The sequence below is a fragment of the Salpingoeca rosetta genome (genome assembly GCF_000188695.1).
Source record: "Salpingoeca rosetta unplaced genomic scaffold supercont1.6, whole genome shotgun sequence".
NCBI lineage: Eukaryota > Choanoflagellata > Craspedida > Salpingoecidae > Salpingoeca > Salpingoeca rosetta.
In genome coordinates, this window is record NW_004754928.1 from 1,490,693 (window position 1) to 1,516,946 (window position 26,254).

The 26,254-nt window shown below is 61.2% G+C and overlaps 2 protein-coding genes across 2 annotated transcripts in view; one reads left to right on the plus strand and one right to left on the minus strand.

Moving 5' to 3' along the window:
• Positions 1-936: 936 nt before the first annotated feature.
• PTSG_02915 (FAT3 protein) lies at positions 937-24,649 on the minus strand (the record flags this gene model as incomplete). The annotated part of the gene is made up of 3 exons (XM_004996371.1): positions 24,629-24,649; positions 23,709-24,415; positions 937-23,306 (listed from the first exon to the last, which is right to left on the minus strand). Exons 2-3 carry the CDS (start codon positions 23,998-24,000, stop codon positions 937-939), a joined length of 22,662 nt encoding a protein of 7,553 aa, XP_004996428.1. The 5' UTR covers positions 24,001-24,415; positions 24,629-24,649.
• Positions 24,650-24,921: 272 nt separating this feature from the next.
• The window catches only part of PTSG_02916 (uncharacterized protein), a gene marked incomplete at both ends in the record, with an annotated part of 2,840 nt that continues 1,507 nt past the window's right edge, over positions 24,922-26,254 (plus strand). Inside the window, 4 exons of the mRNA XM_004996372.1 lie at positions 24,922-25,068; positions 25,404-25,650; positions 25,873-25,997; positions 26,205-26,254. The exon at positions 26,205-26,254 is cut by the window's right edge and continues 43 nt beyond it. Of these exons, the coding sequence (XP_004996429.1) occupies positions 24,922-25,068; positions 25,404-25,650; positions 25,873-25,997; positions 26,205-26,254 (569 nt within the window). The remainder of the gene's footprint in view (positions 25,069-25,403; positions 25,651-25,872; positions 25,998-26,204) is intronic.

Here is a 26,254-nt window from a genome sequence, read left to right on the forward strand (position 1 = left end):
GTTGCCAATGTGGAGAAATTTCCAATGTATTTCTTGCCAATATAGAGAACTGCCTGTACATCGAAGATAAAAAAGCAAGGGAGCTCAATGAAACAAACGACAATAAATGTGGATGCGCTGAATGATGGGCTTTCTTGCCACAACATCGCACAAACACATCTTGCTTGCTTGTCGTCTTGTTTAACGTTCCTGTTGTTCTTGTTGTTGGATCAAATCACACATCAAGTGTCATCCATCCTCCATCTTTCGTGTTCCTTCGTCAAACAAGCCAACCACCACTCGTCGAGTCAGCCCTCCCACCCATCCTTCACCCATCCACCAACACCCCATTCGGTGTTGCGTGTCAATACATACAACCCACTGTTCTTTTTGATTTGTTTTTATTGTCAAGTTGTTAACAACCGGGCAACCAAGATGCAAACAAGTGAAGAGAAAAAGACGTCGAAGATGAACACAGAAACACACTCACACACACACACACACACACACACACTCACTCAGACAGCCGTACTGCGAATAAAGCAACCAGACCAGGCCAGACTGGATGACTAAGGTGACGTTAACAAAGGGACGCCCAAACAAACGCGCTTGGGACAGGTCAAACAAAATACATTCAAAGTTGCACACTGTCATCATTGCTGGCTGAACAAAAACGCACGTCATACCATCACTACGACACGCCACAACGAGATAAAATGGTAATGATGATGATGAAGAAGAAGCATATGTAAGACATACACACACACACACACACACACACACTTTCACACGGTCACTCTCATCCACTCACTCTCACACTCTTGCACTCACTCGTACACACACCTTCACACACACACACACACACAGTCTCACTGCCACACTTTCACCCAATCCTGCACAGTCTCACTCCCTCACAATCACAACCACACCACCCCCTCCTCCTCAGCACGCCCGTGCTCACTGCATCAAGTAGTTGCGGAACTCCTTGAGCAGGGCATCGTCCATCGCCTCCGCAGAGTACTCGTCCGGGGCGCAGTCGCACCGCGGCGGGTTCTGCTTCGCATGGTACTCGTCCGTGTGCTGCGTGCGGCGGCGGCGGTACACGGGGGACGGCTGCGTCGCCGCCACCGTCTTGAAGCCAGCCTCCCGCACGGGCTTGACAGACTCAGCCGCTGGCTCCTCTCCAAACGACGTCTCCGCCTCCGCACTCGAGTCGTACAGCGGGTTGGAGAACACGCCGCCCGTCGGCTCGTGCAGCGGGTTGTCCGACGTCACCTGCCCAGAGCCCCACGTGTCGTTGTCGGTCGCACCGGCTGCCTCATCGCCCAGCAGATCGCCGGAGAAGCCCAGGTCCTGCTGCGGCTGCATCATCAGCGCAGCGCCGCCGTCGTCCTCCTCATCCGGGTCGGGCTTGTACAGCCAGTGCCGCTCCGCAGTGATGACCTTGGTCGTCGTCTGCGAGAAGCCCAGCTCGCTCATGCGGCCGTCCGAGCGGGCGCCCATCAGCGGCGCGTTGACCGTCTTCAGCTCCTCCGTCGTCTTGTAGAAGAAGCGGTTCCCAGTCTCGTTGTCCACCTCGCCGCCAGAGAACGAAAACGTCACCGGCGCATCTGCACCGCCGTGCACGCGAATCTCGTCGTCCAGGTCCAGGCCCTTGCGGTGCATGATGTCCCGCAGCTCCAGCTCCCGCTCCTTGCTCTGCCGGCGGTGGCGCACAAGCAGCGCAATGATCAGCAGCACCGCAATCACGGGCACCACCACAGACACCACCAGCGTGCTGTCTGTCGATGACGACCGCGACGGCGTCGCCCCGTTCGTGTTGTCCTCAAACGTGCCAGACCGCAGCACGGAGAAGCCCAGCACCTGCGTCAGCGCGTCGGACTTGCCAAACCGAGACGCAAGCGCCTTTGCATCGTATGGGCCATAGAGGTCCGACAGCGGCACCGCAGGCGGCACCACCATCGCCGCCAAGTCGCTGTTGTTCACACCCATGTACTCTGGCACAGTCGAAATCACGTGCACGCGCACAACCGTCTCTGTTGCGCGCCGTGCCCGCACCGGAACGCTGCTCACGCCGTCAAAGTTGAGGGTTACGTCGGCGTTTGTCAGCGTGTCGGTCTCCACAACAAGCACGCCCTCTGGGTCGAGGAAGATGCCCGCGTCCTTCAGGCCGAGGTGGCTCGCCAGCCGCGCCGCCACCAGGTCCAGGTTGGCCTGAATCTCAGCCAGCGACGCCTGGTCAAAGTCAATCGTCGCAAGCTGCAGCCGGTCGTACACCTCGACGTGCAGGTGGGCGTTGCTGGAAAGGCCGCCGCCATCCGTGGCCGTCAGCCGCACAACAGACTCCGGGGGGTGTGACCACGGGTTGGTTGCCGTCGTCACCCGGCCCGTCGTATCGTCCACGGCGAACAGCGCCGTCGCATTCTGGCTGAACGTCACCTCGGAGAACGTGCCCAGGTCCGGATCCGTCGCGTTGACAAACGGCAGCACCTCCACTGTCACGTTGAAGGGGAGAAGGCGCGAGTACAGCGACGTGTCCACAAACGCCGGCGCGTTGTCGTTGGTGTCCAGCAGCGCCAGCTCAACCGTGGCAAACCCGACGTTGTTCCACGCACTCGAGTTGCTCAGCTCCGCCACAGACATGGGCGTCGCCGCCACCGCCGCCGTCAGAGCCTCAAGGTCGGATGCGTAGTTGCTTGTGGCCACCACAAGCTCAACGCCGTACATGGCCTCCCGGTCAAGGCGAACCGCGCCACTGCTGCCCAGGAACATCAGCTCACCAGATGTCGCGTTCATCGAAAACCCGTCCAGCGGCAGCACGCCGCCCACGGCGCCAGACGAGGCAAGCAGGCCACGAGCAGACACAACCGCGTAGTACACGGGGTCCTCGCGCTCCGTGTCCGGGTCAGTCGCTGACAGCTGGCCCAGCAGCACATCCGTCTCTTGCTCCTCCATGACCTTGATCAGGTACTCGCTGCTGTCAAAGGCGGGCACGCCCAGGTTGAACTGCAGGTCCACGTACGCCACGCCGCTGGCAATCACGTCACCCGTGCAAGGGTTGGCCCACTGCGCCCGCACCAGCTCGCCCGAGCCGGCCGCAACCGCCGTCAGCGAGAACGGAGACGCGGGAACAAGCACGCTCTCGTTCGCAGATGACAGCGTCAGGCCCATCTCGCCGGTGATGGCCACGCGGTTGCCGTCGCCCAGAATGGCCTCCGTCACCACTAGCAGCGCGTCGCCCTCACGCGACACGGCCTCCTCCACCGTCAGCGCCGCCGTCAGGACGTTGCTGATGCCGGCCGACGCAGGCGTCACCGTCAGCGACATGCGCGAGAAGGGCAGCACCACAAGCGAGAACACGTCAATCTCCGCGCTGTTCACCGTCAGCGTGAGCGTGTTGGACACAGCGCTGCCTCCAACCGTCGGCAGCGCAAGCGTGGTCGTGCCCGGCTGAAGCGCCCGCAGCTTGGAGCCCTCCAGCGCAATCACGCTCGAATCGCCCAGCACCAGCGCGTCCGCAAGCAACTCCGTTACGTCCGCACCGAAGGTGTCCTGTGCCGTGCCGCGAGAGAAGCTCGCTTCAACCAGCAGCGTGCTCGGCTCAAACACGGCCGGGTCGCCCGGGCAGGCGGCGCCGGCAATGGCAAACAGGGTAGTCGTCGTCGCAGAGATGCTGGCGGGCCCCGTCGGGTGCCACACGTCCAGCAGCGCCTCCGCAGACAGGCTGTCGTATGAGACGTCGACCACCGCACCCTGCTCCCCAGCCGCCGCGTTGGGATCAGCGGAGGCAGAGCAACCCGTCAGCACCAGCGCAGGGCTGGTTGATGTGCACGACACACTCGTGCTCACATCCACCACCGATGTCACGCTGGGGTTGGACCGCACGGCATATGTCTCAATCGTCGCCGCCTGGCTGCTGCCTCCGAGGGCAGCCAGGTTCAGCAGCGACGCGCGGGACGAGCCTGCAAACAGGCCGACGGCGTGGTCGCTCGGCAGCAGGTGGATCACACCGGCCTCTTGCACGTGCGGACCGGAGCGGTCGACGCTCGAGCCAACACCGGCGGCGCGCACGCGCGAGCTGTCAATGCCAAGCAGCAGCGACACGGAGGCAGACACCTCCGTCGTCGACGCCTGCATGTTGGTGCGGACCAGTGCCGTGATGGTGAACAGCAGCTGCGTCGTCGTGCTTGCCGTGCCATCCGTTCCAATCACCTGCACCGCTTCCTCACAGGGAGCGCCTCCAGAGATGGTGCGCGAAGCACACACCGGGTTGATGCTCGGCGTGTCGGCGTTGAAGGCCTCGTTCATATCCACGCTCAAAATGCGCAGCTCGTTCCCGAGCGTCACAGACGCAGTGAACGCGCCAATGCCAGACTCAGACCGCGCATACACGCCAATCTCAAACTGCTCGTTCTCGTACAGCCCACGGGCTGGCAGCACAATCCACAAGTCCTCCGCCAGCACGTCCGTGTTGATGTTCACGTTGGACGGCACCAGCAACGCCGTCGTCTGCGCAGCCACAGCGCCGCCCGTGCCCTTGACACTGCCCGACGCTGTCACCTGCCGTGTCGACGTCGTCAGGAACCACGCTTCCGGCACGGTGATGGACAGCATACAGATGCCGTTGAATGGCGCAGCGCTGTTGGCCGTGCACGACGCCGTCTTGCTCAGCGTCAGTGATCCGGACGGCGTGAACCGCACCTCCACCGTCGCCGGCTGCGTGTGCACCCTGTTCTCGCTATCCAGCACCCGCGCGGCAATGCGCAGCGTACGGTGCCCGCCGTGCTCAAGCACGTCCTGGTACACGCGCTCGTCCACAACAAGCAGCTCGAGCTGCGCCGGCGCAGACGCCTCCACAGACACAGACTCCGTGCGCGTGAAGTTGCCCAGGCCAGCAACAACCTCAAAGCTGTCCCCAATGCTGGTGGAGTACAGCGGGCCCACGCCAAGCGCAAACTGCTGCAGACCGTCATCGGAAGACAGCAGCGTCTGGCCAGCCGCGTCAAACGGCGCGGCGCCCAGCGTCGAGAACGATGCCCGCTGTGTGTCTGCCAGAAGCACTTGCACCACCGTACGGGACGTCAGGCGCGTCGTGCCTGCGTCCTGCACAACAATCTCCACCTCAGACTGGCCCGCAGGCAGCGATGTCGCCGGTTGCGCCAGCACAAGCGCGCGCAAGTTCGTGTCGGTCGTCAAGCGCTGCAGCGTGAACAGGCTGGACACGGGGCCAAACGCAATCGAAAACGTCAGCTGCGCATTCACGCCAATGTCCGCATCCTCTGCGCCAATGTACACCACCGTTGCGCCAGCATCCGTGCCAGGATCAACGGCGCCTCGGTACGACGAGCGCGTAAACAGCGGGCGGTTGTCGTTGATGTCCTCAACCTCGATGGTCACCGTCACGGTGGAGCTGAGCGAGGGAGTGCCAGCGTCTGCAGCCACCACAACAATCTGGTACTCATCCTGTGTCTCGCGGTCCAGCACCCGCTGCGTGCGCAGCTCGCCCGTTGTCGGGTTCAGCGTAAAGTCGCTCTGCGTTGTCACAATCGCAAGCGTCTGCAGCTGCGCATTCACACCAGCATCCGCATCCGTCACGGTCAGCACGCCAACCAGGTCGCTGCCGGTGCCGTTCTCGGCAACAGAGAACGTGATGGAGGCGGCGCCAAACGATGGCGCGTTGTCGTTGATGTCTGTCAGCTGCACAGTCACCGCAACAGAGGCGCTCAGGGCCGCACCAGCATCAACAGGCTGATCCGTGACAGTCACGGTGAACGAGTACGAGGCAGATTGCTCGCGATCAAGCCCGCTTGGCAGCGACAGCTCGCCAGTCACGGCATCAACAGCGAGGCGCGTGTCGTTGCTCGAGTAGCGAAGCACCGCGTTCGGGCCGATGTCTCTGTCCGTTGCAGCCACAAAACCGAGGGATGCAACAACCGACTCCTCATCCGCGGTGAACACGTAGGATGCACTGTTGAAGACAGGGGCGTTGTCGTTCGCATCGAGCACGAAGATTGTCACGTTCACAATGCGGTCAAACGTGGAGGAGCTAACGCGCATGGCGAGGTCGTACCGGTCGCGCGTCTCACGATCCAATGGAGCAGCCAGCTGGAACTGGGCCGTGGTTGGGTCAACGGTGAACAAGGTGTTGCCAGACCCAAACAGGTCGTAGTTGAGCACTGGCACAGACGTTGCACCATCAAACACAGCACCGAAACCAACATTCAATGCAAAGTCCTCGGCAACAGAAAGCTCGATGCCCACGTCAAACAGATCACAGAGATCGCTGCGCATGGAGATGTCGAAGGTGGTGAAGGGGTTGTAGCCGGAGCCGCGGTAGAGGCCGGCACCAAGCGCGCCAACGCTCACATCAAGCAGGCCGCTAAACTTGTACGGCGGCACAGAGCTGCCGTCAAGGAAAAACTGCCGCGCAACATTCGTCACCCCGTTCACGTCCGTCGTCACAAGCACAAGCGACAGACCAAGGTCCGCAAGCACAAGCTCCGTGCGCACCCGCACCTCAAACACCCCGTCGCTGCCGTCCACAAGCTCCGCGCGCCAGTACCCGCCCAGGTACGACGCGCGCACACCAGACTCAACCGTAAACGGCGCAGCCTCGCCGCGCTCAAACTCAGACGACAAAAACAGCCCCTGCGACGCTACATTCTCGTGCGCAATGTCAAAGTACAGCAGCGTCTGCGCAGCATCAGCGGCAACGTCACCCTTCGCCCGCAGCCGCGCCCGGATCGTCAGCGAGCAGTTCGCCTCCGCATCCGTCACATCAAGCACCTCAACGTCGCTCACAAACCGCAGCTGCCGGAAGTTCACCTTGGCCAGGTACGACGAGTCGCGCCCGTCAATCACCCCGTTCAGGTCAGCGTCCATCTGCGCCTCCTGCGTCCCGTCAGCAAGCAGCGCAGCCTCAAACGCCATACCCTCGGCGTTGCTGAAGCCGGTCGCAGCATACACAATGTACTGGATCGTGAACCGCACATCGCGCACATCGAAGATGCAGTTGCCATCGGCGTCACCCGTCTCGCGCGCACGTCCAGTCAGCGACAAGCACTGGCTGTCGTCGCACGGCGGGCTGTCGCACGTTGCGCGGCGCACACGGCGCTCGCCCGCCATCCACGACGTCGCCGACAATCCACTCTCAGCTCCACCCAGCTTCCTGCTGCTGCTACTGCTGCGACGGCGGCGTGCACCACCAGACACAAGGAAGTCAAACGTGCCCGCAACAAACGAGCGGCCCTCGCTGCCAATCAGCACGCCATCCAAGTCGGCCATCGTCGTCACGCGCCCGCTCAGCATCAGCGCCTCTCCGCCACTCACAGTGTTCAGCACGCGGAACCGGATCACAGCAATCGTGTTCAGCCCAGAGATCCCGTTGCCCTCAAGCGCACCGCCAAACAGCACCTCGCCAGGCGGATCGTCCAGCGTCGGCACAAGCTGCGAGCTCGATGGCCAGTCAGACCCAGCCACCACAGACACAGCCTGCAGCTTGGTCGCATCATACAGCACCGTCAGGTCAATCGACCCAAGCTGCGTCGTCCCCGTGTTCACGCGCACGTCAACGTCAAACTCAGCCCCAGCGCTCACCGCGCTCACCGCGGGCCCGCTCGTCGCGCCAAGGTCGACATCCTCAGCGGCCGGCGCGAGGTTGCAGAAGAACGTCGCCGACCCGCTCACGCCAACATCCGGCTGCGCAGTGGCAACAATCGTCACCGCCTCCGGGTCGTTCTGCAGCACCGTCACGCGGCCCGTGCTGCTGTCAACGCTCGCCGCGTCCGTGTTGTCCACGCTGAAGCTCAGCAGGTTCGGCACAGCAACAACACCGCCGCTCACAACGTTCGGGTACTCCGTGCCGTCGTCAAACCGCACGCCCACGCTCACGTCAGATGTCCCAACGCCGGCAACCCCGCTCAGCGTGCTCACAAAGTTCACACGCCCGCTCACGCGCGCGCTGTTCAGCACAGCGCTCACAAACACGGGCGTTGTCCCAAGCGAAAGCCCCAGGTTGCTCGTGCTCGACGCACCCGCAAACGTGGCGCCCACAACCGCGCTGCCCGTCGTCGCAGATCCTGCACGCGACGCAATGCGCCCGCTCACAGAGATCACGCTGCCGCCAGACAGCACGCTGAACATGGTCAGCCCAGAGGACGACACGTCGCGCGTCGACCCGTCGGTCAGCGTCAGCACAAGGTTGAGCCGCGCCTGCTGGTACTCGCCCGTGAGCCCAATCGGCCGCAGCTCCGTCACCGCCCGCGACGTCGAGCCCGCGTAGGTCGGGAACGGCGACGCACTCACAGTCACATCCTGCACCTGCACAACCGTCACATCCACAGACGCGGTGATGTTGGCGTGTGTAAACGAGACTGAGATAGTGGCCGTTCCGCTCTGTCCAGCGACAGGCACGACTTGCCGCGACCCGTCCGTGTTCACTTCAAGCGTCACCAAACCTGCAGGCGTGATGTCATACACCGTTCGGGAGTCGTTGGTGCGGTCTTGTGCGTCCTGGCCATAGATGAGGTCGACCTCAAGCCGAGTGGACGTTGCGACACCAGCGCTTGCGGCGACGCTGCCAGCGTCGGTCAGCGTGGTTGTGCCCACAGTGATATCTGCGGCGTCTGGAGCAGGAATGGTCACGGTGACAGCGGCAGTGGCCGAGGCAATGACCGTTTCGTTGTTGCACGTTGTTAGCCACCGCACAGAAACGAGGTCGCCGCTGCCACTGCCAAACGCGACAACGTTGGCGCCTTGCACGCGCACAGAGCCGGTGTTGAGGGACTCCGTCCTGAGCAGAACATCTGCATCGTCAAAGCGCAGCGGCATGACTGCAAAGTCAGTGAACTCCGCTGCTGCGTAGATGACACCACTGTCGCCTTCCAGCGCAAACTCCTGCTGCAGGGAAGCCGTCGCAAGCAAGTTTGCGCCGACACTAATTGTGCCTGGTGCCGACAATTCGAGGGACGTCACCACGTTTGGCATCAGCCGCGAGACGGTGACTGGGTCCGACGAAACCGTTACAGGCGTTGAGCCCACAACCTGCGCATCGGGTCGAACAATTTCAAGCAGGGCCTGCCCTGGAGCAGCACCTTCAACCATACCATCAGCAACAGTCATCACAGTGGCGTTGCTGGACGAAAACAGGGCCGACACCAGCGAATCCACACGCACTTCCACGTCGCTCTGCGCATCATATGCAAATGCAGCTGTGGCAGTGATGAAAGAGCGCTGGTATCGTTGGGCGCAGGCGTTGTTGGGGTCGAGCCAGTCCTGCACAGCGTTCAGCTCCGCATCCTCAACCGTCACAGTCACAGGCAACCGCGGTGCCCACACGCGCACAGAAAACACAAAGCTCAGCGCGCCGCCGCCGTACTCAACTGTCACATCAACCTGTGGCGATCGCCCGCCCACAGCACTCGTCAAGTCAACAGAGCTGCACCCTGCACCAAGCACAACAGCTTCCGTATCAGACACGCTGCACCCGCTCAGAGAGCCAGTCGACAGCGTCCCAACACTGCCAGACCGGTACAGCCCGCGCACAGAGATGCTGCGGCTCACAGTGTCGCCCGTCAGCACAGCCGTGTTCACAAGCTCAGACTCTGCAACGTGCGCAAACAGCCCCACAACCGCATCCTCAGCAACATAAATGCCGCCAAAGCTTGCCGGCGCCGAGCTCACGCGCGTCAGCCGGTCCTCAAACTCCATCGCCCCGTTGCCCGTCGGGAACAGGTCCTCCCCGCGCACGTTCGTCAGCTCCTCCACAACGCCGTCAATGCGCTGCACGGCATCCAGCGTCGCCGTGCTCAGCACATCAAACTCAATGCGCACGAGGTCCTCTGCGCTCACAGGCTGCGACGACGCCGTCGACGCATCCTGCAGCTGCCCAAACACCGTCCAGTCCTGGTCCGTCGTCGCCGTCGTCTGCAGCGAGAACTTGTCCGTGTTCACCGCCGTCACGCTGCGGATCCGCAAGCCAGACCCCGTCGTCACCTGCATCAGGAACGTGTCTGTCTGGAACCCGGCGTGGCCAGACACTGTGGCCGTCACCCGGTCCCCACGGAACGCCGTCCCAGACGGGATGCTCATGCGCAGCCCCTGCGACACGTCGCTAAACTCACGCTGCCGACGCACGCGCACAGTGCCCAGCGACGTGTGCTCGGCTGTCGATTCCCCATTCAAGTACACAAACACCTCCACGCTCGGGTCCTCGGTCAGCGCAAGCAGCGACGAGTCCGTGAACCACGCCAGCGGCAGGTTGTCTGCCGTCACCGTGCACATACCCGTGCTTGTGCTCGAGCTCACCGTGCAGCTTCCCGTCACCTCCGTGTTGCTGATGCCTGCCAGCGTTGCGTCGGGCACAACCCGCACGCGCACCGTGGCCCCGCTCACCCGCACGTTGAAGGTGCTGTCGCGGACCTGTGCTGCCACTCGGATGCGCCGGCTGCTCGCCCACACCTCCGTGTCCTGCACAGCACCCACGCGCGTCACAGCCGCTTGTCGAGGGCGCGAGTATGTCACGGAACTGGTCAGCTGCTCACCAAACGCCACTGAGAGATCTCCTTCACGGGTTGTGTCCATCGGTACAAATGCAGTGAGCGAGTGCTCAAAGACACCACGGATCGGTGATGTGTCCACGATCTCGGTTTCAATTTCTGCGAAGCCCATTCCCGTCACCGCAACGTCTGGCTTAAGACCCATCGTCGAGACGGTGGAGAGCGTGATGACCGTAAACCCGGTCCTGGGCGGGGTGCCATGGTCGGTGCCCTGCACCAGGATGGAAAAGAGCGATCCCCGGCCCTCAAGCACCACGGACGTGCGGATGACGCCTGTGTCTGGGTCGATATCAAAGATCTGCGCAACAACCTCATCCACAATCGAAAACGTGACGCGCGCGTTCTCACCAGAGTCTGCATCATTGGCCGTGACGTTCGCCACAATGGAGCCAACTGGGAGCAGCGAGGAGATGTGCGGCTCAAAGTCTGCCACAAGAGCAGGCGCGTTGTCGTTGACATCGAGCACCTGCAACTGCATGGCAAACCTTGCAGACCGAGGCGGCGTTCCGTGGTCCGACGCCACCACGTCAAACGTAATCAACGCTGGGCCAGCATCATGGTCCAGTGGCTCCGCAACACGAACAACGCCTGTGGTCGCGTTCACGGAGAACTTGTTGGCCACGGACGGATCGCTGAAGTTAGCCAGGGAGAAGGTGATGCGAGCGTTGTCGCCAATGTCGCCGTCGGTAGCGCTGACGGTTGTCAGCACCGCAACCTGCCGCTCGACAAGAGAGAACTCGTGGTCTGTGTTCTGAAACACGGGCGTGTGGTCGTTGGCATCCACCACTGCGATGTTCACTGTAAGGTCAGTGGAGAGCGGCGACGCAGAGCGACCAAGCGTCGTGTTGTATCGTGGCGTGTAGAGGGGGCTACTGTCGCTGGCTCGAAGCGTGATCGTGTACGAATCCACGTCTTCGCGATCCAGAGGCCGCGTTGTGTTGAGAGCACCAGTCACGGGGTCAATCGTAAAGATGCTTTCGCTGTTACCCGCGACAATCTCAAAGAGAATGGCCGCGTTGAAATCAACATCGGCGTCTGTGACCGGAATGAACGACACCAACGCGCCAGCTGGCAGATTCTCCGTAATGTTCAGCGGCTGGGGCAAATGCTCAAACACAGGGGCGTGCGTGTTCACATCATACACCGTGACTATCACAGAGGCGAACGAGTGCAGCGGAGACGCAGCCAGGTCCTGCCCGCGCACGGAGATGTTGAGCACAGCCCACTCGCCCTGCAGAGGCACGAACGGCTGAGCCAGAACAATTGTGCCGTTCTGCGAAATGTTGAAACGGTTGTCCGGGTTGTTGGCAAGCGTCAGCTCCACAGTCCCGCGAACGCCCGAGTCCGCATCTGACACGTTCACCACCGCCACAACCGAGCCCACAGCAAGCGTATCAGGAAGCAGTGCCTCATACCCATCGGGGGTAAACTGAGGCGCATTGTCGTTGTCGTCCATGACGGAAATCATCACAGATGCAGTCGAGGACAGCGGCACAGGTATTCCCAAGTCGGTCGCAGTCACAGTCAGTGCGTACGACATCGTGGTCTCATAGTCGAGTGGCTGCTGAATGCTGATGGTTCCCAGCATTGCGTCAATGGAAAACCGCCCTTCCTCGTTACCGCCAGTGATGGAGTATCTCACTTCACCACCAACGCCGGTGTCCGCATCAGAGGCAATCAGCTGCGTGAGCACCTGTCCAACAGGCGTCAGCTCAGGCACGGAAATCACGACAGTGTCGCGCACGAACACAGGTGCATTGTCGTTGGCGTCCGAGATGCTCAGCGTCAGCGTGAAGGTGATTTCCTGCTCGCTCACGCCGTCCACAGGAACAACGTTGCGCGCCGAAACGGTGATGAGGTAGTTGTTGACCACTGTGCGATCAAAAGTCATGGCGTTCAGCAGCTCGCCAGAAGTGGTGTTCAACGCAAGGGCATCGGGAGCGGCAACAGGCACAGAACCACCCACGGGCGTAGCAAACACAGACAAGAGGCGGAAGGTGACCTCCGAGTACACATCCGTGTCAGCGTCGTCAGTCTCAAACGTGTACACAACAGAGCCCATCGGCGCATTCTCAGGAACTTCCGCGCTTGCTGCGCTCACGAAGAACGGCAGGTTGTCGTTCTCGTCTGTGATCGTAATCACCACAAACGCCGTCGCGTTGAACGTGCCATCCGTGACAGTTGCTGTCAAATTGTATGAAGGCACCGACTCCCGGTCTGTGGGAAGGGAGGACGTTGTCACAACCCCCGTTGATGGATCAACAGAAAAGTGTTCGGACCCATTGCCAGACAAGGCGTAGGTGAACGAGGTGCTGTCAATGTCATCGACGGACAGCTGAACAATAAAAGCACCAGCTGCCGAGTTCTCCGCGACTGATCCGGTGAAGACTGGCATGGCAAAGAAGACTGGGATGTCGTTCACGTTGACGACGACAATGTCGACAACGGACGTCGCGCTGCGCTGCGTGCTCACGCCCTGATCGCTCGCCTCAACCACGAGCCGGTACGACGTGTTCCGCTCATAGTCAAGCGCGCCCTCAAGCACAATCTCGCCGCTCGTGGCGTTGATTGAAAACAGGCCGCTCGAGTTGTCAGACACAAGCCGGTACTCGAGCGTCCCGCTCGCAGCAGCAACCGCAATCCCGCCGTACTCAGACCCAGGCACATACCCGAGATCCTGGTCCGTCGCGTTCACGTCAACAACAACCATCCCAACCTCCGCCGTCTCAGACACAGGCACCGTCAGTGACGCAGGCGCAAACACGGGCGAGAAGAAGTTGAAGCACGTGCCCGTTCCGCGCGTGTTGTCAAACTTCATGTTCGGGCTGTACCCGCCCGACAGCGAGATGGTCACGTCGTCAAACGCCAGCGACAGCGCGCTCCCGTAGTCGTACGGCGGTAGCGGGCTGCCAAACACAGCCAGCGTGCGCGCAGGCAGCGTGTTCAGCTCCCCATCAAGCGTCTTCTGGATCGGGCTCAGCCCAATGCCGCTCAGCTCAATCGGCGTGTACAGCGACACCTGGTACAGCCCGCCCCCGATGCTCGCAGCCTTCACAATGCCGCCAAAGTGCCCGCTGCCCTTGTTCGTCACAACAACCTCGCCCACAGCGGCCGTGCTCGCGTCAAACGCGGCCTGGAACGCGCTTCCGCCCTGCGCAGACGTCGCAGCAAAGTCAAAGTAAACCTCCGTCTGCCCGTTCGTGTCAGCCGTGTCACCGGCCTTGAGCACCTCCGCAATCACTGTCAGCTGGCACCCGTCCGTGTCCTCAGCAACAGTCGTCACGCTCACGTTGCGCACAAACCGCAGCTGCCGGAAGTTGATGCGCGCAAGCACAGACGTGTCCGTCGGGTCGATCACCCCGTTCAGGTCAACGTCCATCGCATCCAGCTGGAAGTCCTGCAGCGCCGCCTTGATGTTCCCACCGCGCACAGTCGAGAACCCGAAGATCTCCTCAGTCAGATACACCTGCAGGAACGCAATGTCGTCCAGGTCAAAGATGCAGTCGCCGTTGGTGTCACCGCTCTGTCGCCGCCCGCCGCACTGTGCCTCCGTGCACGGCGCCGTCGCGCTGCACTTGGTCGTCACTACGTCCGACGCCCGCCGCACGCGCGCGCTCTCGCTCGCATCGTACCCGGCCAGCCCACCGCTGCTGCTGCGGCGGCGACGCGCCGTGTCCGTTCGCAGATCGCCAGAAATGAACGCGCGCGGCGACGTCCCAGACGCAGCCGGGCTGCCAATGTCGGTCACCGATCCGTCGTTGGCCAGCGTCGTGCCCATCTTCTTCGTCACACCGTACAGCTCAATCACGCCCGTCCCGACAACCTGGAACTGGATCGTCGCCAGGTGGTACGACGTCGACGCAATCCCGTCCTCGGTCACGCCGCCCAGCAGAATCGTCCCGACAGGGTCGTTCAGCGTCTTCACAAACGTGCCACCGGGCCACGTCGCCCCAGGCACAACGTCCACCGGCTCAACAATCGATGCGTCGTAGTACACCTCAAGGTCAACGCCACCCAGCACCAGCGATCCCGTGTTCACATACACGTTCACATTGCGTGTGCCGCTGCCCGTCGCAGGCGCAACAGGAACACCAGTCTTGGAGCCAAGGTCAACGTCGCCAATGGCAGGCGCAAGGTTGCACGCAAACGCCGTGCTCCCGCTCACCCCGCCCGCATCCACCGCCGTCGCCGTCACGGTCACCGTCTCGTGGTGGTTCGCAAGCAGCGTCACCTCGCCAGTCGTGCTGTCCACAGACGCCACCGCGGTGTTGTCCAGGCTGAACGTCACCAGGTTGTCAAACTGCCGGTTGCCCGAGCTGTCAAACACAGACTCGTACCGCGTCCCGTCGTCAAACTCAACCCCGAGGCGCACAAACGCGCTGCTCGTGCCGCTCTGGCCGCTCAGCGTGCCAACAAACGACACCCGTCCAGTCTGCCGGTTCTCGTTCAGGATGGCGCTCACAAGCACAGGCGTCGACGTCAGCGTCACCGTCACCGTGTTGTCTGCCTCAAGCCCGGCGTGCACAGCAGAGATGACAACGCTGCCGCTCGTGCTCGCGCCGTCCCGCGCAACACGCCGCCCGCTCAGCGCCAGCCCCACGCCGCCCACAATGCTGTAGCTCGTCGATCCAGATGGGCTCACGTCGCGCGTCACGCCGTCTGTGCCCACGAGCTTCAGCTCCAGCTCAGCCTCCTGGTACTCGCCCGTTCCGGAGAGCGCGTTCAGCTCGTCAGCAATGTCGCTCGCCGACCCAGCATACGAGGGATACGGCCGCGGCACAAGCGTCGCCGTCGACACACCCACAACCTGCACGCTCACCGTCGCCGTCACGCCAACGTGCGTGAACGACACGCCGAGCACGCCCGTGCCCGTCAGCCCAGCCGTGTTCGCAACCACAAGCGGCACAGGGCCACTGCGGTCAATCGTGAACAAGCCGTTGCTCTGGCTCAGGTCATACACCGTGCGGTTGTCGTTGCTGCGGTCAAGCCGCGTGCTGCCGTATACGAGCTCCACAGTCACCGCCGTCGACGTCGGGAACACGTTCGTGTCCGCAAACGGGCTCGGCAGCCCAGGCGCGCTCGGGTACGTCACCTTCGCGTTCGCCACAGTCATGCTCACAGAGTCGGGGTCCACCAGCGACACGTTCACAAAAGCCGTGCCCTGCGCAAGCACCCCAAATCCGCAGCCCGTCGACGGCTCCCACTGCAGCCGCACCAGGTCGCCCGCGCCGTTGCCAAACGCAGCAACCTTGTTGGTGTCCGTCACAACAACCGTCGACCGCGCCTTGCTCGTCAGCGAGAGCCCCATCGCCGGCGTCACCTCAAGGCTCGCGCCATCAGAGAACGTCACAGCCGCAAACACGTCCGCTTCCTCCTCTTCAACATCAAGCTCCTGCAGCAGCGTCAGCCGCGCCGTCTGCTCGCTGTCCGTCGAAAACGATGTGCTGGACAGCGTCAGCTCCGCGCTCGTCAGCGCAAGCCCGCGCACGTAGCTCGCGTTCACAAACCCGCCGCCAACAGCCACTTCCACAAAGCCAGCAAGCCGCCCGCCCGCGTTCAGCGTCACGTTGGCAACGCCGGCTCCCACGCCGCGCACCATCAGCCCGTCCACGCTCGCAACGCCGCCGTCGCTCACGCTCAGGTGCCCGTCCACAACGTCGTTCACCACAACCTGCTTCGCAGGCCCGCTCGGCGAGTACCGATATGTCGCAACAGCCTTCACCCGCCCGCGCTGGTACTCCTGCGCACACGTGCCGCTCGTCATCCAGCCGTACACAGGCGACAGCTGTGCGTCGTTCAGGCCCAGCGAAATCGGAAGCTCCGGCGCCCACACGCGCGCCCGCACAACCGCCTGCTCCCCGCTGCTGACGTGCTGCACAGTCACAGCCACAAGCCCGCTGCCCTGCGTCGTCGTCGCTGCGCGAAGCTCCAGCCGGTTGCAGCTGCTCCCCACAGCAACCACAGACGTGTCGTCGCTGCTGCAGCTCAGCCCGCTCGAAAGCGTCGACAGCGCGCCCTGCCGGTTCAGCTGCTTCGTCGTCAGCGTCACCGTCTGCGTCGACCCGTCCAGCACAGCCGTGTTCACAAGCTCTGCCTGCGCCAGGTAGCTGAACACAGCCGTCACAGGGTTCGAGGCAACATACACCGTGCCCGTGCCCTCGTGCTCACCAAGCCGGTCAACCACGCGCCCAGGCACAGGGCTCAGCACAATCGGCTCGTTCAGGTTGCGCAGGAACTTGATCTGCACCGTCAGGCTGTGCGTCGTGTCCAGCGCCGCGCTCGATCGCGCGCGCATCGCAACACGAACCAGCTCCTGCGCGGCAACCTCAACTGTCGGCAGCCCGGCCTCGTTGTCGTGGTTCGCAGACAACCCAGCGGACAGCCCGCCGTCCGTCACAAGCGGCGCCGCCCGCCACGTCCCAGAGTCAAAGTTGATGCTCAGAATCTCAAGGTCGCTGCTCACGTCAAACTGCAGCGTAAACGCCGTCACAGGCAGCGTCGCGTCACCATACACAACGGCCTCAAACGTCTCCCCAACAAACACAGGCCGCAGCGGCATCTGCACCTGCACATCGTTGTTCGTCGGGCTGCTGCTCGCAGTGATGCCAAACGTCGGCTGGTACCGCAGCGTCACATCCCCGGCAGACGTCAGCCCCGTCCGCTCATCGCTGAACCCGTACTGCACCTGCACAACCTGGTCCCCAGACACAACTGTGTCAGAGAACCACGACGCCGGCACCGTCACAGACGCCGTGCACATCCCCGTCGCCGTGCCCACCTTGCACGACCCGACCAGGTTCGACGCGCCAGCCGCAGACGCAAGCTCGCTCGTCGGAACAACGACAATCTTCACATACGTGTTCAACTCAACACGGCTGCTCCACAGCTCGTCCCACACCTGCAGCACCGCCTTCACAGTCCGGTCGCCGTCCGCGTACAGCTCGGTGAACGCCAGCGTCGCCGACACCTGCGTTGCACTGCGCCGCTGCGTCGAGTACGACACGCTGTTCGACGTCAGCGCGCTCCCCAGGTACGCACGTACACTGCCGCTGCTCCCAACAGCAGCGTTGTTGAACAGGGTGAGCTTCTCATCAAACTCGAGCGTTCCGACGAGAGCTGTGGAGCCCATGGGATAGCCGACCGCAGTTGTTGAGAACGAAATTGGCATGGGATCTGTGACGAAGATTGTGAGCATGACGGAGCTTGACTTGGCATTGAGCAAGCTTCCTTCGTCCTGCACCCACACGGCAAGCTCATACAGGGTTTGGGTTTCCCGCGAGAGCTGGCCGTTCACCCGCAGCTCGCCCGTGGTTTCGTCCAGGCTGAAGGCGCCATCTGGCGTTGTCGATGCGCCGCCCTGGAAGTAGAAGCGGAAGCCCTGGTTGCAGCTGTCTTGATCTGTTGCATTGAACCGCACCACCACTGTGCCAACGACAGAGTCCTCGGGAACAAACTGAAAGTAGCTGTCCTGCGAGAACTGTGGGGTGTAGACGTTATCGTCCAGGATGGTCACGAGCACCGACGCATCTGCGCTTCGGCGGTAGCCGTTGAAGTACCTGCACCCCTGACGACAGATGCTGCTTGTGCACAAGGTCTCGCACTGGGCGAGCGTCGATGAGGTGTTGCCGTGCACGCAGCCTTGCTTGCACCCGTCAAACGACTCGCCCGTGCTGAGAAACAGCAGGTGGCAGCGGTCGCTGCACTCGCTGACGGTGCCGTTCGGGTTATCCGTGACACGCACCCCAAACGTGACTGTGTCAACGTTGTCGGTACAGAACTGCCCGTTTGTTGTGACAACGCCAGTGTCTGGGTCGATGTTGAAGCGGTCCGAGTCTGGGCCGTCGAGGACGGAGAAGGTGAGGCGTGCGTTCTCGCCGGCATCCAGGTCAAACGCGCTGCCCACAAGCACGTTGTCTGTGACTGGGTCGCGGGTTTCCGTGAACCCAAACCCGTATGCGGTCGACTTTGTAAACTGGGGGGTTTCGTCGTTCATGTCGCCAACCTGCACGAGGACGCGGGTGGTGGAGGAGAGCTGGGGGTGGCCGCTGTCCGAAGCACGCACGTACACGTTGTACTGGGGAACGGTGAGGGTCTCGCGGTCCAGCACATCTGCAGTGAGGAGAAGGCCCTGTGTTGGTTCGATCAGGAAAGGGCTGCTTCCAACAATGGAGTAGGTGACGGTGTGCTGGGCCGGGTTGCCACGATCCTGGTCCGTTGCGTTGACTTGAACAAAGGCAATGTTGAGCAGGTCGTTCTCGTACACCTGTGCGGTGTAGAGGTCCTTCTCAAACACCGGCGGGAACTCGTTCACGCCAAACACAGTCACAATGACGTGGGCCACAGAGGACAGTGGCGGAGAGCCGTTGTCCTCCGCGACAAGCGTGACGTTGAAGGACGAGTACTGTTCACGGTCAATTGTGCGCTGGAGCTCAAAGCGCAGGTCCGTGGTGAGCTTGAACTTGCGGGGGCTCACGTCGCCACCTGCAATGACAACGCTCACGTCGGAGTTGTTGCCGCTGTCGGCATCGGTCACCTCAATCTGGGCAAGCAGCGAGTTTGCTGTCTTGTTCTCAAAGATGTCCACGTAGTACGTGTCCTGGGAGAAAATGGGGCGGTTGTCGTTGATGTCGTTGATGTTGATGGTGGTCGTGGCCATCTGCATCCTGGACGGCGTGCCGTGGTCCCGTGCAACAATGACCAGCGTGAGCTCATGGAGCTGCTCGTAGTCAAACCCGGTGGCGTTGGCGATGTACAGCTCGCCCGTCGCGTTGTTGATGTCCAACAGAACGTGTCCGCCTGGCCCGCTGTTGCCACTCTGAATGCTGTAGGTGACGAGCGAGTTTGGCGTGTTTGGCTCATCAGCGTCTGTGGTATTGTACGTGGCAACGACGGTGCCCTCCGGCGTGTGCTCATCGACGCTGAGCTCAGCGAAGGGGGCCACAAAGGTGGGTGTGTTGTCGTTGACGTCGACCAAGTTCACGGTGACTTGCGTGAAGTTGGAGAGGCCGCCGCCGTCGGTCACGTTGACGTCCAGCGTGAACGAGCGGACAACCTCAAAGTCAAGGGCTGTTTGGTCCATGGTGGTGAGGATGCCCGTGGTTGCGTCGAGATGGAACGGGGTGCCCAGGTCAGACGTGAGCGGATCGATCAGGGTGAAGGTGAGGCGGCCAAAGCTGCCAGAGTCTGCGTCCGTGGCGTTGATCTGGGCGATGATGGTGCCACCCAGCGTGTTTTCGCGAATGGTGCGCGTGACGGGCGGGTGCAGCAGCTGTGGGTAGTTGTCGTTTTCATCCAGCACAATGACGTCGACGCGGGCTGTGGAGTTCATGGGTGGCACACCGTGATCGATTGCCATGACGGTGATGTTGTAGCTGGTGGTGCGCTCATAATCCAGCGGCAGACTGCTAACAAGGGACATGCCTTCAATGACAAAGCCGCCAGCCTCGTTGCCACCAACAATGCTCAGTGTGTAGTTTCCGTTGTCACCGGAGTCTGCGTCGGAGACGTTGAAGGTGACAATCGACGTGTGCGGCGCCATGTACTCAGACACGCGACGAATGTGCAGTGGCTGCGCAAACAACGGCGCGTTGTCATTTTCGTCTGTGATCCACACGTACACGGGATGGGTGATGTTGAAGCCGCCGTCAGACACCTGCACGGTGTACGTGTACTCCTGAACGAGCTCGTAGTCGATACTGGTGGCGAGAGTGATGACACCTGTGCTCGGGTTGATGGAGAAGGGCATGCTCGATTCCAGGATGGAGTATGTCAGCGTTGCGAACATTGGGTGAATGTCGGGGTCCGTGGCTGAAATGTTGAGGATGGTGGAGGAAACCGGAGTGGCCTCCGAAATGGTGGCATTGAACAGGACGAAGGGATCAAAGGCCGGCGTCTCGTTGATGTCCGTGATGTTGACGAGCACGGTGGTGGTGACGTTGAAGGCGCCAGGGTTGACACCGTTGTCAGACACAACAACCTCAAGCGTGTACGATGTCACGCTCTCATAGTCAAGCTCAGCCTTCATCACAACAACGTGGCCAGTCCCGTTGATGGAAAACAAGCCGTTCACATTCGTCGCAGGTGTGATCGTGTACGTCAGCACGTTGCTCGGCGCTGTCACATCTGCATCGCTCGCAAACACGCGGGCCGCAACATGACCGGCACCAGCAGACTCAAGCACCTCATACACATCAACGTTGTTGATCACAGGCGTCTCGTCGTTCAGATCCTGGATGTGCACCGTAACAACAAGGTCTGCGCCCTCAGACGACAGGCTGGGGCTTCCGCCGTCGGTCGCCCGAATCACAATCGTCTCCGTCGCGCTGTACTGCTCAGCATCCAGTGCCACCAGCGACACCAGGTTGCCGTTGCCGTCGAGCCCAAACGCGCTCGGGGCGGTGGTGTTGTGGATGCTCAGTGACACCACGGCGTTGTCGCCGCTGTCTGCGTCAGACACGTTCACCGGCACGCTGAAGCTGCCGCCATCAAGCACCGTCGTCTCGTACGCCGTCTCCGCAAACACAGGCGGGTTGTCATTGATATCTGTGATTGTGACTGTGACGACGGCACTGTCCTGCTCGAAAAAGTCGCGAAGCGGGAAGACGATGACGCTGACCTCGTAGTAGTGTGTGCCTGGATAGGGGAAGTTTGTGGCCTCGTAGTCCAGCGGGGCGTTGATGGAGAACACGCCCGTGATGGCGTTAACGGCAAAGGCCTTTTCGCTTGCCGGGCCCGGGTTACCACCGGTGATGGAGAAGATGTTGTCGACAGAACCCTGCTCAATGTCAGCGTCGGTGATGGTGAAGGTGACGATGGCAGTGCCGACGGTGGCGTTCTCCGGGACGGTCATGGCCCAGCGCGGCTGCGTGAAGAAGGGCGGCAAGTCGTCGACGTTTGTGATGTTCACGTAGACGGCCACCTCGCTGCTGCGCGGGATGTCTGGGTGGTTGTCGGTGGCGTTGACGACAAACACGTGCACGGTGGTGGTTTCGGCGTCAAAGGACTGCCGGGTGGTGATGGCGCCCGTGGCAGCGTTGATGGCAAAGGGGACGCTGAGGGGATCACGGATGCGGTAGGTGACCAGGGCCCCCTCGTCCATGTCGATGGCCAGGACAGTGCCGACGGCCGTCCCGGAAGCGGCGTTCTCCTCCACCTGGAAGATGTACGGCGAAGCGGTGAAGGTGGGCGCGTCCTTGTTGGGGACGCCCTTCAGGACGGAGATGGTGAGGTTGGCCGTGCCCATGAGCGGCGGCGTGCCTTCGTCGTACGCAAGCAGCTCCACGTGATGCTGCGGCACAAGGGTGCTGTTGAGGGTGCCGTTGAGGACAACAAGGCCCGTGTCGTCGATGGTGAAGAGGGACTCGCTGGTGGCGCCGTCGAGCGGCCGCAGCGCATAGTGGACCACGGCGTTGCTGCCCAGATCGGCGTCGGTGGCCGACACCTGGATGATCTCGTAGCCGGGCTGCTTGAGCTCGCTCAGCTCCGCCTCGTACGCCTTGCTTGCAAACTTGGGGCGGTTGTCGTTGACGTCGCGCAGCGTCAGCACAAGGGTGATCTGCGTGCTGAGTGGCGGGGTGCCCGTGTCCGAGGCGACAAACGTGACGGAGACGGTGGACTGGCTCTCGCGGTCCAGCACACCCACAACGTGCACGCGGCCCGTCTGGTCGACGTCGAGCGGCGCGCCCGCCGTCTGCGTGGAGAAGACGATGTTGGAGTTCTGGGCGGACACGTCCGCGTCCGTGACGTTCCACTTGAAGATGGTGGTGTCGTACGCCAGGTCCTCCGGCACCTCGATGCTGCGTGTTGTGGGCCCGTCGTAGGTTGGCCGCTCGTCGTTGGCGTCTGTGACGTGCACGGTCACCGTGGTGTTGGTGGTGAAGGGCCCGTCAAACGCCTGCAGCACAAACGTGTACGAGGTTGGCGGCGTCTCTGCGTCGAGCGCGGCCTTGAGCGACACGGTGCCGTCGTTGGCCACCTGGAACACGTCCTCCGAGTGGTTGACAATGGCAAAGCTGGTGACGGGCACGGTGTCGATGTCCGTGGGCGCAAGCTGGAACAGCGTCTGGCCAACCGTGGCTGCCTCGGAGACGTTGAAGGAGTACGAGTCCTGGTCGAACACGGGCGGGTTGTCGTTGACGTCCAGCAGGGTGATGACGACGGTGGCATTGGACCTGAGCGAGTTGTCCTGCCGATCGACCGCCTCCAGCATGATGGTGTAGGTGGTGGGCGGCGTGTCGTAGTCGAGCGTGGCCGTCTGGCTCAGGATGAGCTCCGTGTCGCTCTTCAGCTCAAAGAGGCCCTCCTCGTTTCCGCCAATGATGAACGTGTCGTAGTCGCGGTACACGGGCCCGTCGGCGTCGCTGATGGAGACGTTAACGATGGACGTGCCCGGGGGTGCGTCTTCCCGCACCTGCGCCGGGTAGGATGCCTGCGAAAACAGGGGCCCGTTGTCGTTGATGTCGGTGATGGCCACGACAGTCTGACAGGCGATAAACGAGGTTGTTGAGCCAATGTACATGTAGAACACGGGCTCGCGGTCTGGCGAGGGCCGGAGCTGCTCGGCGTCCAGCTTGAGTCGCGTGTAGACCTTACCCGAGTTTGGATCGGGTATCTCCAGGATGCCACCCGCATTGTCGTGCGAGACAATTTCATAGTCGTTGTTGGTGAATCCAGATACAAAGAAGTACAGGCTGGAGCCAAAGGCTTCATACACCAGCGCCCCTGGCTCTTGCTCCTCCTCCACATTGACCAGATAGGGGCAGGAAATTTGCCCTGCGTGTGTGTGTTTGGTGAAGGGAGAAGGGGGATTGTGTGTGTGGCGAAGGGGGAGGGGGCATTGTGTGAGCGTGTGCGTGTGTGTGTGGTGAAGGGGAGGGGGGTTGTGAGTGTGAGTGTGAGTGTGTGTTGTGTGTGTGTGTGTGTGTGTGTGTGTGTGAGTGTGTGTTGTGTGTGTGTGTGTGTGTGTGTGTGTGTGTGTGTGTGTGTGTGTGTGTGTGTGTGTGTTGTGTTGTGCTGAATTGGCAGCTGGAGGTGAACGGCGCACTGGACCACTTTCGAGATGCACATGCAGCCGGAACAACAGCCGAACCAAACAGGCTGAAGAACCAGCTCACCAGTGATCCACACGTCCTCCCCCCCCCCCACCAACACGTCCCCCACACTTGCAAAACGTACCTTGTGCCGTTGTTGAGAGAAAGGCAAGTGTGAAGAAGATGGTCAGGGTGAGGAGTGTCCTCGCCGCGTTGCGCTGGAACCAGGAAGGCGGCTGCGCCCGGGGACGACGACGACAACGCCGATGATGACTGTCATGGTGTTGTCGTTGTCGGTGTGTGCACGGTTTTTCCACTGCCGGCACTGCTGGTGCTGGTGCCGGTGCCGGTGCCAGAGTTGCTGTTCTGTGCTGCGCGTGCACGCAGGAACCAGCGCCGAAGAAGCTGTGGTCATCTGTGTGTTGGTGCCAAGGCATGGTTCCGCCTCGGCGTGTGGTTGTGTGCGTGTTGTGTGTGCGGTTGTGTTGGGGGGAAGGGCTCAAGGCCTCCCGTTTGCGTCGAACGCGCGACGTGCACACAGCCCACTCACGCACTGGGAGCGTGGAGTCAGGGGGCAGCAGCACAACAACAAAATACGACGCTGTGTTGGAGTTGGGCCACAGCAGAGGTCGCTTGCTTGCTTGCTGCGGTAATCGAACAGCGAGCAGCTGGTCAAAAGGGAAGGAGAAACAAAGAACGCACACCGCAGTGATGATTTAACGTGCGGTGATGCTGATGTTGTTGATGTTGTTGCTGTTGTTGATGTTGTTGAACCTGTTGTGGTTGAAATAGAAAGGCGTTTGGCGGGAAAGCAGCACGCTGAACGTCGAACGAGACAACGTGCGTGTGCGCCTGTTGTGGTGCAATGCGAGTGTGGGGGAACGTGAGTTTGTCAGCAACAAGCAACCCCCAACGTGCACAAGACAGAAAGAGACAGAGCGTGTGTATGCGGTAACAAGGAGGCCGGTCACATCAACGAAAAGCAGCATGCACACACACCTCACGATACAATGACGACAACACAAACGAGACAGCAAGAAGGGGGGAGGCAACAACACACCACACCCTTCTTCGTCCTTGTTGTGCTGCGTGGTTTTGCTTTGCTTTGTGTGTGCGGCTTTGGCTGTGTGCAGTTTTCCCAACAATTTTTTTTTATTCTGCTCCTGCTGCTGTTGGGTGCTTCTTGTGGGAAGCGCTCTACTGACGTCGTCATTGCGGATTGTTGGTGTAAGATATTCGACGTTTATCTTGGGGAGCGCCGACCGCGTCACTTCTTCTTCTGCTGGCTGGTTGTTGTTTGTTTGGTTTTGAGTGAGCGTTTGGAGCAGCCAGCAGCGATCATCATGTGTGCGACAACGATGAGAGTGGCTTCAGTGTGGATGCTGGCGGTGGCTGTGGCTGTGCTGGCCACGGCTAACGTTGGTGGTGTTGCGGCAGCTCGGACGGAAGTGGACACGGAGTATGGGCGCATTCGCGGTGACAACGAACCCGAAGCGAGGCTCACGGTCAGTGAGCGCTGTTTGTGTTTGTGTGCGCGTGTTTGTGTGTATCTGTGTGTGTATCTGTGTGTGTATCTGTGTGTGTATCTGTGTCTGTATGTGTGTGTGCGTGTGTGTGTGTGTGTTTGTGTGTGTGTGTGTGTGAGTGTGTGTGTGTGTGTGGGTGGGTGGGTGGTTTTGTGTGTGTATCGCTGTACGTCGTATATGCGTGTGTGATATTGTGTGTGCGTATCGCAGTATGCATATCACCATGGTCGCGTTTGTTCGCAGTGCCTAACGTCCCACACAACAACATCGCACACATAATCTCACCCTCAAAACACACACTGACTGACGTCCAGGGGTTCTATGGCATCCCGTTTGCCGCGCCTCCAGTGAAGGACCTTCGCCTGCAGCCGCCAGTACCACCCACGCCGTGGAACAAGACGCTCGACTGCACGGTGGACAAGTTCTTCCACACCTGCCCTCAGTTCCACATCACCAAGAACATCTTCTATGGCCAGGAAGACTGCCTGTACATGAACATCTACGTCCCCGACGAGGCTGAGAAGGAGCCTGTGCCAGTGCTCTTCTGGATCTACGGCGGAGGTGTGTTGCGGTGTGTGAGAGGGAGAGTTGGTGGCTGCGTGTCTGTCTGTGTGCAGTTTGGTGTGTGTGGGCCTGAGTGTGTGTGTGTGTGTGTGTGTGTGTGTGTGTGTGTTGCTGTGCACGTTTCTTTCTGGCTCTTCCTCAGGGGCCCTGGCTCTCTGCCTGAGCCTGCACACGCGTGTGTTCATTTGTGTGCTTGTGGTGGATTGCTGTGTTCTTCAGGCTTTGATCTCGGGGATGAGTTTGAGTTTGGGTTTTACCGCGCAAAGAACCTGGCCAAGAAGCGCCGCGTGATTGTCGTCGAGACAAACTACCGCCTCGGCGCCCTCGGCTTCCTCGCAAACGAAGTACATGGCTCTGTGTGTGTTTGTGTTTGTGTGTGTCTGTCTGTGTCTGTCTGTGTCTGTGTCTGTGTCTGTCTGTGTGTGTGTGATTGTCCTTTCCTCTGTGTCTGACACTTCCATTCACGATGTGATTTGCTTTGTGTTGCCACCACCACCACCTCCTCCTCCTCTCCTCCTCCTCCTCCTCCTCCCCGTCCATCCAAACAACAGCATCTCCGCGCCAGCAACCCCTTGAACACAACCGGAAACTTTGGCGTCCA